The sequence below is a fragment of the Lycorma delicatula genome, chromosome 7 (genome assembly GCF_047948215.1).
Source record: "Lycorma delicatula isolate Av1 chromosome 7, ASM4794821v1, whole genome shotgun sequence".
NCBI classification, from domain to species: Eukaryota; Metazoa; Arthropoda; class Insecta; order Hemiptera; family Fulgoridae; genus Lycorma; species Lycorma delicatula.
In genome coordinates, this window is record NC_134461.1 from 60,135,936 (window position 1) to 60,152,518 (window position 16,583).

The following is a 16,583-nucleotide window of genomic DNA, read 5'->3' on the forward strand; positions in this document are numbered from 1 at the left end:
AAAAAGTTATTGACCCCTCCCCATAATTTAACCGCTCATGGTTTGCTTTGTATATCCCGAAAGTGGTAACGTTTGTCTAACGGATTCCATAGAGGTGATTTTTCATAAACTTTACTGATCAGTTTTTCACTACCAATATCAGAAAAATACGTAAAAATAATAATATGATTTAAATAGTAAAATTTATTTATGATGACAAGCGGACGATTAAAAAACAGGTTGAACGAACCGTAGTGTATTAATAACTACAAGAGGCAAATCTCAATTCCAGGGAATCTGGCGCATCTTTTCTGTTGTATCCAGATATCGCTGTAGTCGGCCGCTTAGGTCGCTTGCAATGGACGTAGTTCCGTGGCACTTCGCATTGGGATCAGACGCGTCACTAGTACGTACTCATGTAATCTAGTAACGCTCTTAGTTCTTCGAGAGGGCAAGCTGCCTTATCTCACTATATATAAAATGATACTCCTTTTCGTTTGTACCCGATAACGACAAAAATTACTGAATCAATCGTTACGAAATTTTAACTGCAGCTTTCTTATGGCTCCCGGAATTTCCCAGAGTTAATCTCACCTCTATATAAAACATAAATTTAAAAATAAAGTGTACAAAAAATGTAGAAGTTCTTTCACTAAATTTAATGTCATTGCCTATATCGATCATTCTTTATGTCAATATCGAATTCTTCAGACAATTGCTATGTGATTTACTAAATTTAATGTCACTGTTTAGGAAAGATCAATTTGTATTATTATCGTAATATATGTAAAAACAAATTAGTTTCAAAATAAAATTAAAACGAATGATGACGGATCATAAACGTAACAAAGTTGTAATGCTTTGAGGAATACTGAATTTCCATATCAATATCGAGTTTTCAAAACGTTATAATTTAGTATCATTGTTTAATCTGGCGGTGACCTTTTTTTTTTTTCTCTCAGCTCCCCTGGGCCGGACCAACTTGTTGGTATTACGCCGCCCAGGGGAGTGTCTTTAAACTCAAATAGGCCTCCCCACCTACCGGCCATATACCGGCAAGGCAGGTCGGCCTACCGGTTAGCTCTTTTTGAGAGTTCTTTATCAATATTGTCCCCTTGGGGACCCAAAAGGGCAATACTAATACACCACGCCAGACCCAGTTCGCCGCGACGCGGTACCGGGTCCCTTCAGTATTCAGTGTGCTGTTGCCTGACTGTTACCCGTGGAGTCCTTGGTGGCTCATCAGTGCCAACACACCGCAGCATGCTGGACCCCACCAGCAAGGCTGTCCACCCAGTCCTATTCTAGCCAACACCTTGTCTTCTCTCATCGGAGTATTTCTGTAGAACAAGTTGTCTAACAAAGTGGCGGTGACCTGCGAAAACTCATTCTCACACGAGTAAAGTAGCACTTCGTAGATTTTTATATCCTGAAGTAAGAAGTTCGATCAGAGTAAGCCAAACACGTAATTTCCACAGATTCGATTATCAATTTGGCATTAATAGTTTCATAATACCTATATCGGTGAGGATCTCCCTGATGAAAGTAGTAGATCATGAATAAAAAAATACCATTTAATGTTTTGGTTTTTTTTTATATTTTATACTACCGACTGCTGTATAAATTATTTATTGCATGTATACAACTCCTTCATTCCATTATTTGAAATACTTACCGATTTACTTTGATTCTAAAATAATAATAAATTGGAATTGTATATCCTTTTATTTATATACCTTCGCCTACTATCTACCCACCCACCGCCCATCATCCACCCACCCTTCACCAATCATGGATGATGGGTGGTGGCTGGGCGGTGAATAATCAATTCAATCAGCATGAATTGATTATTCATACTGACCGAATTTCGGTAGGTGAAGATAGAGACCGGTATAATGCATCTACAATTGATTAAGTAGCTGTAAGAAAAGAAATTCAAATAGAAAGAGTATTCTAGACGATCCACAAGTAGTTTCCCATACTGTATACTATTGATCCAACTGGATCTTAAGATTCTAAAATTCTCAAATAATTCCCGTAACTCAGAACAATAATGGTTGAGAAAGTGTTAAGGATAAAAAAAGGGAATGGTTGGTGAAAAAACGTACATTAGGATATTTTACCATTTTGCTTAGGACCGGATTTCTACTACAGACGGAGAATGCAATATCTCGCAATAGAACTTAGTTGCTTTACCATATCAATAATCTTTTAATTTTGGGTAAAATGGGTTGGATAAGCAAATCCAAGAAAATGGATATGCTGGTGGGAGATCTTCAGTCTTTATGATCAATAATGCTATGCTGAAATTTGTATATTTTACACTAATAATATCATGTATTTTATTTTTTATTTTTTTTATTATACATTTCAATGTATAGAATGGTGGTGACTAAGTTAATAATGAAGAAAAATAGTATGTTGATAGGATTCAGGGCCATCCTTTAGACTGCATAAGAATCAGTCTTAATTAATCCATTATGGATAGTCTAAAAACTGCACCGAAAGTTGGTTCATCGATAAGTTAAATAAAGGATTTGCGTTTTCTTTAGGGAAGGCAATATCGCGTTCAATTTGAAAAGTGACGATGAAGCAGGCAGAATATTATCCATGAGATTCTGTGGAAAATAAATAAATACGTCTTCCAAGTGACATCCATAATAATTAAATCTAATCTAACCTTTAAAGTACTAAATGATATTTGAAAAAGAATGAAGAAAGGTTTTAGTGTTAAAGATCTTTAATAGTCTTTGCTGTATTATTGGTTGGGAAGAAGACATCTCGCATCTAATCACTAGTTTTTTTCATTTCCACTGTTCATCATCCCAATTATAAAAATAACTGTGTTTATCGATCCTAGACATAGAAAGATTCTAGGAAGTATCCAAAGTCAAACCGTTACATCATGATATTTTCCAATAAAAAGTATCTTACTAATCGATGATCAATGAAAAAATCATGGAAAGGACAAAAATGTCAGCAAAATCATTCTAAGATTCAAAAATTTGCGGATTATAGTAAATACTGAGCCCAAATATGTGTTTTCTTCACGTTTTTTGATATCACGGCATAGTGTACAGTTTTAAAGTTAATGAATAACTTTCGCGCCATTAAGCAGAATTGACCTACAAATTACAAATTTACTAGTGAATGGTGGCTGCCTAATTAGAAGTTTACAATATATTCTGAGAATTTTCTAATGTATAGTTTCTAGTAATCCAAGAAAAATTTGAAATTAAATTCCCAATCAAATTTTCTAGCTAAATATAAAACTGCATTAAAGTTCAAAAAGCAGACTTTTTTTACTGTTAAAACCTTATCACAAAAAAGGAATGTTGAAAAATAACCGTGGAGGACATGCCAATTGCTAACATATACATTACATATGTATATATAAGTTGACGTCAAATAAAATTGATGTCTAAAGACATATATTGATTGCATTATTCTGCTGACGACTTGTAAATGGTTATTTTCCATCCACATATGTTATCTGCCTAATGCGTCATGATCAATCTCTGTGAGTAATTGTATCAATTCTATATCTTCCCTATTTTAATAATTTATAAGTAATGAAAGCAAATTTAATTTTTTTTAATGTATTTGCAAACAGACTGATTTTTAATTATCATTTATTTTAGGTTAACAAACTGCTTCAATAATTATTATTTTTCAAAAGCATTTTTTTCTAATTTTGTGGATCTCATTTATATAATGCACAAGACATTTTTTTCCTCTTTGTCTAAAAAAAAAGTGAATAACTGTTTGAATTATTTAACGGTAAAAAACATATTTACAAATGAACTATTTTGCCTTCGGCTACAGTTTAGCTTTAATCACTGTCTAAATTAATTTCATATGCTATCTACTAGTATATGAAATTATTTTAGTAAATTAACCACAGATACAAATTTATATTTTATATGAATATATACATAGTAATTTTGTGATTCACTAAGAATGTAGCGAATTTTAAGGACATGTGCTAATGGTGAATGTAAAGCTGAATACCTGATTGAAATCTGTCAAATTTCATACTTTTTTGTTTTTAATAAACTTTGAAATACTTAGGTTTATATTTAGTTTCTGTGGACTTTACTCATACCATTTTATTCATAATAAAATTCTCGACAAGATTTCTTTAAAATTTGTGTGAGTTTATGATTCATTTAACAATGTTACTGTATTCGAAACATGAAATAGTGCGTTTTCAATCCCAATATTTTGCGTGTAATATAGATTTCTAAAAAAAAAACTACGAAAAATAGAGATTTAGGGCCAATTTTTTAGTTATTTCAGGTCAGATTTCTTACGACGCCACTAAATTTACACTTCAACTTGGATCTCAAGAATTACAGTCTAGCCTAATTATACCGAAGGCGCCGAACCAAACGTATGCCGTTTGGCCTAATTATAGCGTTTCCGAACGTATGTTTGTATGAATTTTCTTATTTAAAGTTATCAATAGAACGTATATTGAAAGTACGTTACAATCTTTGTGAATCACTCTATATATAAAGTGTAAATAAGTTGATAAATATTACAGTGAATTATATTTCACTTTTTATATATCTACAATAAAAGATAAACTTGGTACTGGAAAATTCGTACTATTTTCGAAACTCAGTACTTTCAGTAACAAAAATAACAGTTAACAAACAATTCATTTATCCCAAAAAACTAATAGGGTATTTTGACTCATAATACCAAAAATTTAATAGATCATTTAAAAACTTCTTATAGAAAATGGTTACAGTATAAAAGTACAAATAAACTCGTTAATTATACCGGATGTCGGAGAATTATCTGAACAACTTTGATTTCTTATTAGAAAAATAGTAATAGTCCTACTAATGAATGGTTGGATTCTCTCTTTAATAGGTAACTAATAAAGTTTACTTCGTCAAATGCTAGATAGCGCCGTGATTGCAAACGTAACCGTACACGTCAGTCGCCATGAATCCACAGATGGAAGCATAATGCGTAGAGAAGTTTATTGAAACAAAATCAAACACACAAGTTCGATGCAATTTTAGAACTTAGAGCCACCCTTATAAACAGATATTCGTTCTTGGTATCATAAATTTAAAGAAACTGGCAGCGTTGAACATAAGAAGGGTACAGACAGACCTAGAACATCCGATGAAAAAATGGAAATCATTCGTCAGTTTTTTGTTTGCATGAAAGGAAAACAACTCGGATTGCAGCGCGTGAGTTAAATCTTCCACGATTACCATTCACGATATTTTGAAGAAAGAATTAAAATTGTATCCTTATAAATTACAGATATTGTAGCACATTATAGCACAAGATCACACTACTAGAAAGGAATTTGCTGTGAAAATGATTTTGAAAGAAATAAAAACGGTGACAGTTACCTTAAAAAACTTATGTTTTCAGACGAAGCTACATTTCACGTTTCTGGAAAAGTTAACACTCAGAAAGTTCAAATTTGGGAATCAAAAAAACACATGTTACACTTGACCGTATTAGAGATAGTCCAGAAATAATTATTTGGTCCAGACTGCTTTACGATCCTGTGATTGGACCGTTTTTATTTTCAGAAACGACAGTTGACGCGACTATCTATCTGAACTTGTTAGAAAGGATTGTTTACTCTCTGCTTGAAGAGTTACAACCGGAAACCATATTCAAACAAAATGGAGCGCCGCCACATTGGAGTTTATTAGTTAGTGCGTGAATCCCTCAAAAACACTTTCCCAAATCGCTAGCTTGGGCGTGATGGACCGATCGCTTGACCACCTCGATCATCGGATATAACTCAATGTAATTGTTTTCTATCGGTTTCATCAAGGATAATTTATGCAAAACTTGTGTAGTGAATATTGATGACTGTAAGAAGAGTCTGCAAAAGCATGAAATTGATTACCTAGTGGATATTTTGCCTACTGCTAATAGTGCACACATTGAATGACTTTGTTTTTTTACCTGTGTAAAAAAACACTCTCAGTTTTCATGTTTCTAAATTCTTGCAACCCGTTTTAACATATTAATAAATGAATTACATACTGAATGTCAAGTTCTTCAGACACTCTTATATCAATTTAAATAGAAGTACTGCAGAAATTAATTCACAACATTAAAACAAATAAAAAATTATTTTTTGTATATAATGCAAACATTCTTCAGACTCTTGAATCATTTCCTTATTATTTTACAAATAAGGAAACTGCCTTCTTATTCATGTAAATTATATAAGTCGTTACAATTTCGTTGGCCTTGTTAACAGCTGCTGTTTTTCATTAATAATGTATCAATGTATCTAATTCTAATATTGTTTAGTCCATGTTTAAACTTAATACAGTTTACTTGTGCATACAGTGAATTATATATATTCTTCAACAATATAATAGAGATTAAATTAAAATGTGAAACATATAATAATCATTATAACTTATGAAAGTATATTCTTTAAATATTCTGAACAATTTAATTTATTTACTACTAAATATTACCCAGCAAGGTAATATTACCCAGCCAGGTAGGTTTTTAGACAGAATAAGAATAATAAACCAACTAAGGCGGTTTTTATTCGAACAACTATATTCAATTATAAAAAAATTTAACAAAATATAAAATTGCTTTTAAAACTAATATAATTCTAATATATTATTATAAAATAAAATACCAAAAAATATATTTTAAATAATTTAATATATTATTATAAAATAAAGTGCATGTGGTATTAAAATAGAAAACGGAGAGAAAATTGAAAAAAAAATATGTTAGAAATAACAAATATAAACTTAAAAAAACGTTTTCAAGAATATTTACTTGTACATAAATAAAAATTTACTCATAATTTTGCTGATTCTATTGCAAAAAGAAGCATGTATTTTCTATTCTAAAAAATATGGCAATTTTAAGATTCAATAGTGAGAAATTTAAGTCTCTTATATTCAGAAAAAAACTTACTAAAATACATAATTAAAAAATATATTTAATTAATAAATAAATAGAACTTAAATATAAAATAGATTAAGAAAATAATAAATAATTTCCCTTAAAAACTCATAATCTTAATTTCAAAATATATATTTAAATAATGTAGATACAAAATAATAATTTTATTTTCTATAACTTAATTATAAGAGCAGTATATATATATATATATATATATATTTTTTTTTTTTTTTTTTTTCAGTGACAAACATTAATCTCTATAGTATTAAAATTTTATTATATTCCTAATTAATTTGTCATATTAAAAACACATTCTGCAGAAACAGAGATTTCTGCAAAAGTACTCAACGGAGAAAAATCAGGAAAAAGCAGAGTAAGCGACAAAATTGTAATAAATTAATAAACTTTTGTTGCTAGAGTGCAATTATTAAAATTATTTATATATCTGCAATTCAATTTTTAACTTTAAAACTGAAAAATAAGATGTTATTTATTCTTTTTTTAATCTTTTAGGATTGAAAAAACTGATGGAAAAGGAAAAATGAAAAATATTCAAGAGGAAATGGAAATAAAGGAGTTAATGAAATATTATCTAACAGTATATTATAAAATTAAATATGTAAGTAAATGCTTTTACTGAAATTACTTTTAAAAAAAAGTGGATATGCTGTTTTGATTACCGTTTTATAAAATATACAGAAGTTTCTTTTAATTTTAAGTTTATCAGAATCAACAGTACTGATTTTTTTTCTTCTGAAAACTTTATTTTCATTAATTTATTATTACATCACGTTTGTATTCCTTTTTTATTTCTTTTCTATTCGGGTTTATATTTTTAACATATGTGCTACTTTTAAAACATTAAATAATAATTTACTAAAGATATATTGTACTTTTATCGAAACATTTTAGAAACTCAAACAACTACTATAGATAACAATAATATAGAATTTAAAATTAAAACGTCCATTTTCAGACTGTTTACTTATTTAAAACGTGGAAGAGGAATACTCAAAAACTAGGAAAAATAAAATTTATAACTTATTGTATTATCGATACGCATTTCTCTTGTTAAGCAGTTGTCAGTAGATACAAAGAAAATAATAAGTATAAAAAATATAAAATAAATGTCAGATAATAAATAAATAAAAATCAAATTATTAGAAGCTTTGCGCTGTTATTTGTAGAGAACAACGAAACAAATGGAAGCAAAAATTAAAAAACTATTAAAATCAAAAGTCTTTAAATTGATAAAATTTAATAGGATCCTTTAAAAAAATCTTGTAACGGAAATAATTCTGACACCAAAAGTTAAAAGAGACTGGTTAATTCTGACACCAGTCACCGAAGATAACCGAAAAGTGAAAGAAAGTGTAAATCGTTTTTAAAAAATTATATAAAAATATTTCGTTCCATTTTTCATTTAAGATTAATTATATTATATTATATGCTATTTATTTTTCAAATATGTAGTAAAATTTTTTTATATAGTGTCTCAAAATTAAGCAGGATATATATTTTCTTTGGGTTGACAACACTCTCTGAAGCATATATCTAGTAATCACATTCCAATTAGTAGTGAATTAGTCGTGTTGACCTCATTTGGAAGCCATGATGCTCTTATGATAACGAAATGTTCTTCCAAGAGGATGGTGCCACGTGTCATGCGATGCGCGAAACCACTGAGTTATTACAGCAGAAATTTAATGGGCGGCTGATTTCGCGCAACATTGATTACAATTGTCCACCAAGGTCATGCGATCTTACCCCGTATAAATTTTATCTCTGGGGATTTGTAAGGTTCAAGGTTTACATCAAAATTATACCAACCACTCCTAAACTTAAAGAACAAATCGGAATATATCCGATCGCAATAATTGAACCACAAGTCTGCACATATGCGATTAAATATTTTGTCAAGATTCCACGGATGTGATACGAGATGTGGAGGACATTTTCAATATATTATTTTCCATTTTTAATCGGAGTGTTTACTCTTTTAAAGTATGTCACAAATTTTCCGAATCATACATAAATAAAGGCTCATTTTGTAAATTGAAATCCTGCGTTACTTTTGGGACACTCTATATAGTTATCAATAATACCAGAAAAAATTGTATTCAATTTTTTGCGATATTATTGTATTTCAGTGTGAACTTGCAGTGTGCAGTTCACACTACAATGAGCGTATCATTTTATCAGATTATTAAGAAATTCAGTTTTTAATTTTAACATTTTGAAAAATATAAAATAATATTATCTTTATTATGACGGTTTCATAAGTTCGTATTCAGTTGCCCGAAATGTGTTCAACTGACGAAAAGGTATTGCACTACCTAATAATAAGTATGCAATCATTCAAACAGTTTCTGAGATATATTCGCTTAAAATTTTGTTTTTGGTACAGTTTTTTTTTTATTTTATTGATAATTGTTAAACCTATTTTTTCCCATTTTAAGTTCATATTAGTTAAAGTAAGTTTGTTGTCCTATTGTGTAGACGACAGTGTCGTGGAGGCGGTGAATGGAGCTTGGCGTACAGCCCAAGTTATTCTCGGATCCAAGGATCGTGCGTCTTTTCAGTTAGATACGAGAAACGATGTGGTTCGGGTTGACAATAATCATACTCTTCGTTACAATTTGTCACGGAAGTAAAAGATGGCATAATAATGATGATATTTATAATAATGTTACAGTCAGTAAGTATTTTTTTTTGTTTTGTGAATTTTTACATGTATATATATATATATATATATATATATATATATATATATATATATTAAAATGTGTTAATTACGCATTTTATATTTGGATTTTGTATTTCCATTTTCAAAAATTGTATCTAGGTTTATAATTTATATTTAGTTACACCGCGTTATTTCTTGCATGCCGATTTTGTATTTTATACGAATATTTGAATGTAATTTACATATAAAAAAAAACGAATTGAAGCTAATGAACTTTACAAAAAAAAAGTATAGTTATAGGGTTTTTCAAAATCTTAACCGGTGTTCAATTATTTTAGTGTAAATTTTAAAATATATTTCAAAAATGATTTTACTTATAAATTTTCTAATAAGAAAAAAAAATTACAATTTAGTTTTATTCATAAAATATCATTTATTATTACATAATCTTTGATTTGTTTTGGCGCAGTTTATCATTTTCTTTTGAAGAGAACTGATATTTTTGTTTATTTGACCTCTTTTTGTTTTAAAAAGGGTTCCCAATTTAATTTCTTTTCGTACTTATTACGTAATGTAATTTTATTCCAGTATTTATATTTTCCTAATACATTACACTACTCATTTCAATAACATTAGTTTATTTAAATAATTTTATTTTGTTTTTTTCGGAATTACATATTGCATAACAAAGCATAAGCTTAAATTGTAGTTTATTATTTGGTAATTAAAGTCTTAATCATCAAAAAATATAGATAGAATGGGTAATTTTTTTTCTGTTTAACCTCCGGGACCACCGTTAGGTATTGCTTCAGAGGATGAAATGAATGATTTGTAGCGTGTGTGAAAATTCCATGCCTGACCGGGATTCGAATCCTGGACCTCCGGATGAGAGATCGAGATGCTACCACTCGCGCCACGGAGGTCGGCAGAATGGGTATTTAAATCCATCAAAAGTATCTGTACCGTTATTTGCTATATTTCAACCTGAATTTCGTGATATTCTGTAACAATTTTATTAATAGCTGACTGGATATGATTCAAACTAACGGATCGAGTAAAACTTGTGTTTTTATATAAACATATTAATTAGTTCATTACTTTATTTTATCCAGATTTGAATTTATTGTTAAAATCTTAGTATTAATCTACACTTCATTTAAATTTCTGCTTGTAAAGTAACATTAAAATGTTCTAATTGGACATCTGTTAATCGGATTTATTTATTACAAGAAAAACGGATATTCATAACTTACTGTAAAAAAGTATTGAGTATATGGGTTTGGAATATTTGTTAATTAATGCAATAAATTCTTCAATGTTTCATAACTGATTACAAAGGAAAAGAATTATTAGTTTAAAATATGCACCCTTCTTTTTACTTCCTTGTACAAACTAAGGAAAGTATTGTGATCGCGAAAAATTTTGGTTTTCAAATTTCAACGGAAATATTCATTTATACCATCCCTGAATCCGTTTTCATTACTTTTAGCGTGACTGTACGTACGTATGTATTTCACGAAACTCAAAAACAATTAGCCGTAGAATGTTGAAATTTTGGATTTACGAATGTTGTAACATATAGTTGTGCACCTTCCCTTTTGATTGCAATCGACCTAACCAAAAGTGTACACAAAAGCCCAAAATCCAAATCAATTTGTATTTTGGATTTTTCTTAACTGGAGTAATAAGCCCTCATTGAGAGCTTTTAAACGATCATAAATGGTAATTATTTTCATTAGTTCCAGAGTTATAGCCATATGAAATTTTAATTAATGAAATATTTGGATCTTACAAGGGGTAGACACATCGGTTCGAATCCGACTTCGTTTCCTTTTTTTTTTTTTTTTTTTTTTTAATGTAAATTTATTGATTTATTAATAATTAGTAACTCTCTTGACTGTAAACAAAATTAGAATAAATAATACTTCAATAATAACAAAAATAAGAAATAAAAAAAATGAAAAAAATCACAAGTTATTAGTGAAATAAAATTTTATGTAATTTTCATTTAAAAAAATGTGTATATATAATTTAATAGGCATACAAGGAAGTCATGTGTTGTTCACATCAGTTTTTTTTTTCTTTTATTAATACGTTGATAATTCAGACATTTGCCCGATTACAATAACTAATTAAATATGAATAAAATATTGAATTCAATTTAAATTTTAAGATATTAACTGTAGTAAGCTCTCATTCAGAGCATTTTAACGACATATCATAAGTGGTACTTGTTTTCATTGGTTCCAGGGTTATAGTCAAATTAAATTTTAATTAAAGAAATATTTGGATCTTACAAGAGGAAGGCACATCGGTTCGAATCCGACTTCGTATACATTATTCTTTTTAACTTTTTTTTTTTTTTAATTAAAGTATATTGATTTATTAATAATTTAAATGTGTGACTGTAAAAATAGTTTGTAAGTAAATAATATTTCTATAATAACAATAAAAAAAAAAACAAAACAATATGATAAAAATCAGAAGTTAATAGTGAAATAAAATTTTATGTACTTTTCATTTTAATTCAAAAATTTTTACCTAGATTGATAAATCAATATTAAAAAAAAGTTAAAAAATGTATGTATATGAAGTTGGATTTTGACCGATTTGTTCATGATTACGGATTCGACACGTTCTCACTTACACAACGTAACTAAATTAGCAATGTGAAAGAAAATTAACGTATAATCTAATATAAAATGCTGATACGAACACCGAAAATAATCTGATGCAATGTAATATCCGTCACAATGCAATTGTGTAACTGTCCACTTTATTAAAGAATTGGAAGACCGTATCTTACTTTCAAATGAAATAAGTTTAAATGAAGCGCAGCAAAAAATGTGTATATGTAATTTAATAGGCGTACAAAGAAGTCATGTGGTGACCACATTAATTAATTTTTTATTTTATTTTTACAATTTAAAAGTTATTAATTTCTTAATTTTTTTTTACAAACTTAAGTATCGTCTTGTAGTGGTATCTTATGTACGTTATGTACGGTTTTATCTTTAAAAATGAAATTTTATTTTGTGATTTGTAATGGCCTATTTTTTTAAGCGAAAAGGCCAGTTTAAAACCACTCAAATATCAATTCTTTCTAGTTTCTTTTCTTTTCTTTCGTACCTTTCTCATTTTTCAGCATGGCTTCGTTTGTGCTCATTTTTACATTTTCTTCTTGTCCTTTTTTCTGCCAAAATAGCTTTTATATTATAAATTATTCTTCGGAAGTTACCTCTATTCCAAAAGTTCTCTTGTTTCAAGCCTATCCTTTTGAGGTCCTCTTCCATCTGTTTCAAGTAATTTTATTTTCATGTTTCACAGCTTGTCACAGCTTTGTTTATTTAATCTGTTTCTGATCATCTTGGTTATAAGCTCCAAGAAATTTAAACTAATTTTTCTTATCGCTGTTTCTAGATCTTCTGGATTTTGATAGAGCTCCTTATTAGATTTCATCTTGTGATTTCATTCCACTCTTACCTCTGGATCATGGAAATTCCTTACTAAGCTTCTTCCGATATTGAGCATTTTTCGAGGTCGGCAAGGTGTAATGTTTCAGTACCATTTAAGATTACTATTCTTCCTGTAGTTGAATGTCTTAATTTTGCGATATTGGAAACTGTTCTTGTAGAAGAACAGTCTTTTTGATAAACTTAAGCTCCCGATTTTTATTAATCAATTCTTAGTTGACTCAGCTAATAATAATCCATGGAATGACTTTATTATATTAATTAATTAATAATTAAGTTATCACTTCCTCCAATAAAGAATTTAATTTAATTAATTTTTATTTTTCTTACGACCCGACGTAGAATATTATTTTATTAAAAAAATTTTCTATGATATTTTGTTATTGTTATAATGGAAACAGTTTTCAAACCGTAGTACCTATTAACCAAATCACAGGTTAAATGGATAGGAGTAATTTTTATTCACCACCTTATTTAAAAACCATGTTTTATATATTTTTCTAATTATTTATTGTTTAAAAATACTGTCCTGAAACTTTTTTTTTCAAAAGTCGTTGTCAAAGAAGTTTTAAATCTATGTATAACCTTGCAGAAAGTAAATTAAGTTTTTTTTTTCTTTATAAATTTTGTTCAAATAGGCAAAAATATGATTATTTTAGCCTAAACATTAAATTCAATTTAATAAAAACTAAAAAATACATTTTAATGTGAATGAATTTAGGCAAACTGTTATAAGTTTTTGATTTAAAAATGTAATTTTTATTTTTTTTATTTAATAAAATAAGAAATTACAGTAAGTAGATGGAACAGAGACCGTAAGGATAAAAATAATTTTTTAATTTATTTTTGTAAGAGAAATTAAAGCTCCGTCTAATTGCCGGAATCTTTTAGAAAAAAATAATAATAGAATAGTTTAACTTTTCTTTACAATTCATTAATAATTAATAAAATTTAATTTTAATAATAGTTTATAAAATGCGAAAGCACAACAAAAATAAGATGTTTATGAAACATGTTATAATCTCTCGTTTTCCGTGTACACATTGAAATATAAAAATCATAACAAAATAAACAATTTTCATATGACAGCAAAGAGAATTTATTATTATTTGTAATAAATTACAAAATGTAGTAACTAATCAATAAAACTATTTAATGCATTGAAAAAATCAGTTTTCTATTGTAAATTAGGATGAAAATAATTATAAAACAATTATTTAACCATTCCGCAGAGTTTTATTTTAACGAATACTGTTTACGAATTTATAACATTTTAGAAAATATAGAAAAGAAAATTTTTTGGTTAAAATTTAACCAGTGTAAAAGTTAGAAGTATTTTTAACAAGTAAATACCTAATGCGATAATGATATTAGCCTTTCTGTCCGAGTAACAGAAAGTAATAATTTCAAAAGGAAAATTAGGTTCAGCTTTTTTTACCTTTACTCTACCAGAAAGTTCCCAGCAATCATATTAACCAGTTATCATATTTCATTCACTTCAATATGACCAATTCCATTACAGTAATTATTTACGTTACGAGGTTATTTAGAATCATTATCTAAAGATCGTTTTTTTCTAATTCACATGTACTCTCTTACATTGCCCTCTAAGTCTCCTTCAGCATTTACGATATGTTTAAGTTATCGGGAGTGGCTAGATTTTAATCCCGTATCCCAGTGAATAGAAGGAAATACACGTATTTAGAACTTAGTTTTTCTTATCTTTGGGTTCTAAATTTTTTTTTTTATTAGGAACCAGTATCTTTTCCAACCAATCACTACTTTTCTTTTAATTTATTTATATAAACTGTCGCAAAAGTTTACCTTTACCCCAAATGAACCACATTAGTGGTCGTAGTCCCAGGTAGACGTAAGCTGATCCTGATTTTGTTTACCACAATATTCCACCTCTTCTTCAGTGATTCGTTGCAATGGAAAGGGGGGAGAGCACGAGAATTCTTAGCCTAATGAACAGGGGTGTCTCCCTTTGGGTATGGAGCGGGTACAGGATCATCACGGGTCAACGCCGACGACGTTGGGACCGGACTTGCGCTCCTCGATTTCCTCTCTTTGGAAGAGGGAGTGGATGCACAGGGGAGCGAATAAGGCGGATGCGGAGACTTCGCTTGTCCGCAGGTAGAAGGAGAGATGGGATCAGTCGACAAAGACAGATGGACCTACAGACTGATTCAAAACTTTCAAATATGGGTGTTCCGCAAGTACGGGGAATAGGAGTTACGGGTTGATCCAGTTCCTTACTAGTTTCAAATGCTTTAAAGCATACCTGTGCGCGTGAACGTTGAAACTCTAAGCAGAATGCGACTATTTCGGGAGGGAGGACATTACAGAACAAACGGTTACTTATACTGCAATTGGTTCTTGCAGTATAGGAAGTGCTGAAAGAAATTTGGTTTGCTTTCCCCAGCTAACATATCGAGAATATGCTAACCAAGCACTATGATTATGCAAACCAAGCGGACGTGGCACTCCGTGTTCACGATGTTGGTGAAGATTATCCGTACCAATACGCCGGAAGAAATGCAAGGATAAATAAATCTCACTAATTCTCCCTTAGGATAATGTTCATATTAAACACTATTAAATGGTCAGGTCCGGCTCTAAGGCGAAGGAAAAAAAACACATTGTCTTGAACAATTTACATATTGTCCTTCTATTACGATTTCTTTTGAAAGGTAGGAGGTAAACATTGTCAGTAAATCTCAATTCTCTTAAAAATACATCATTAACTTAAAGAGCCCTTGGTATTTTCAAAGAAGGATTTCTAAGGTATTTCCGTTTAATATGTTCAAATGCTTGTTCCAAGATATAGTTAAATAAATCAGGTGTCAAGGGGGTCACCCTATTGTACACAATGTTCTATTAATAGTATTCTAATAAATATGTTTTCTGGAGAGGAAAAGTAGTTTCGAATATGTTCTATCATAAATTTGTTTTAGTTTACTGAACCCTTAATAAAATTCAAGAAAGACCGATTTAATTGACGATTTCACTCACATTGCAGTTCTTAATTAGTTAATTATGAATGTATTATCAAATGTAGAAAAACTTGCTCAGAGGGTTGATTAAAATTAAAGATTCCAAAAATTTTATTTTTAATTTAAATTTAGTAAATATTTTTCCTATATGCAAGTTAAACTTAGCGGACGATATTTCTTAATTGCAGTTGGTTAATTAATATTCTTGAATAATAACATAATATTATAGATTAGTCTTTGAATTAGATAAATACCAGATATACAAACATAATGATTATATTTACTTTCGTACTTAAAATGTATATATTTTAGACTTCTACATAGACTCATGAAATACATTTTTAATTGCTAACTAATTGATATGGTTTTTAGCTAGTTATGATTTGTTATATGAATAAATTGTTTTGATGTATTTACGTAGAGTATAATTTTTGGTTTTTGTTAATTTAAATAAATTTCCAACCCTTTGATAATATTAAAATGTCACATTACATCTCTAAAATAAATGTAACATTAAGAGTTATT

At 29.0% G+C, this 16,583-nt stretch overlaps 1 protein-coding gene across 4 annotated transcripts in view; it reads left to right on the forward strand.

Annotated features, from left to right (window-relative positions):
- Positions 1-9,452: 9,452 nt before the first annotated feature.
- LOC142328269 (glutamate receptor ionotropic, kainate 2-like) overlaps positions 9,453-16,583 on the forward strand; it is a 151,938-nt gene continuing 144,807 nt past the window's right edge. For all 4 annotated transcript variants that reach the window (XM_075371959.1, XM_075371961.1, XM_075371962.1 and 1 more), the window contains exon 1: positions 9,453-9,601. In XM_075371959.1, coding sequence (XP_075228074.1) covers positions 9,502-9,601 — 100 coding nt within the window. In that variant the 5' untranslated portion in view covers positions 9,453-9,501. The remainder of the gene's footprint in view (positions 9,602-16,583) is intronic.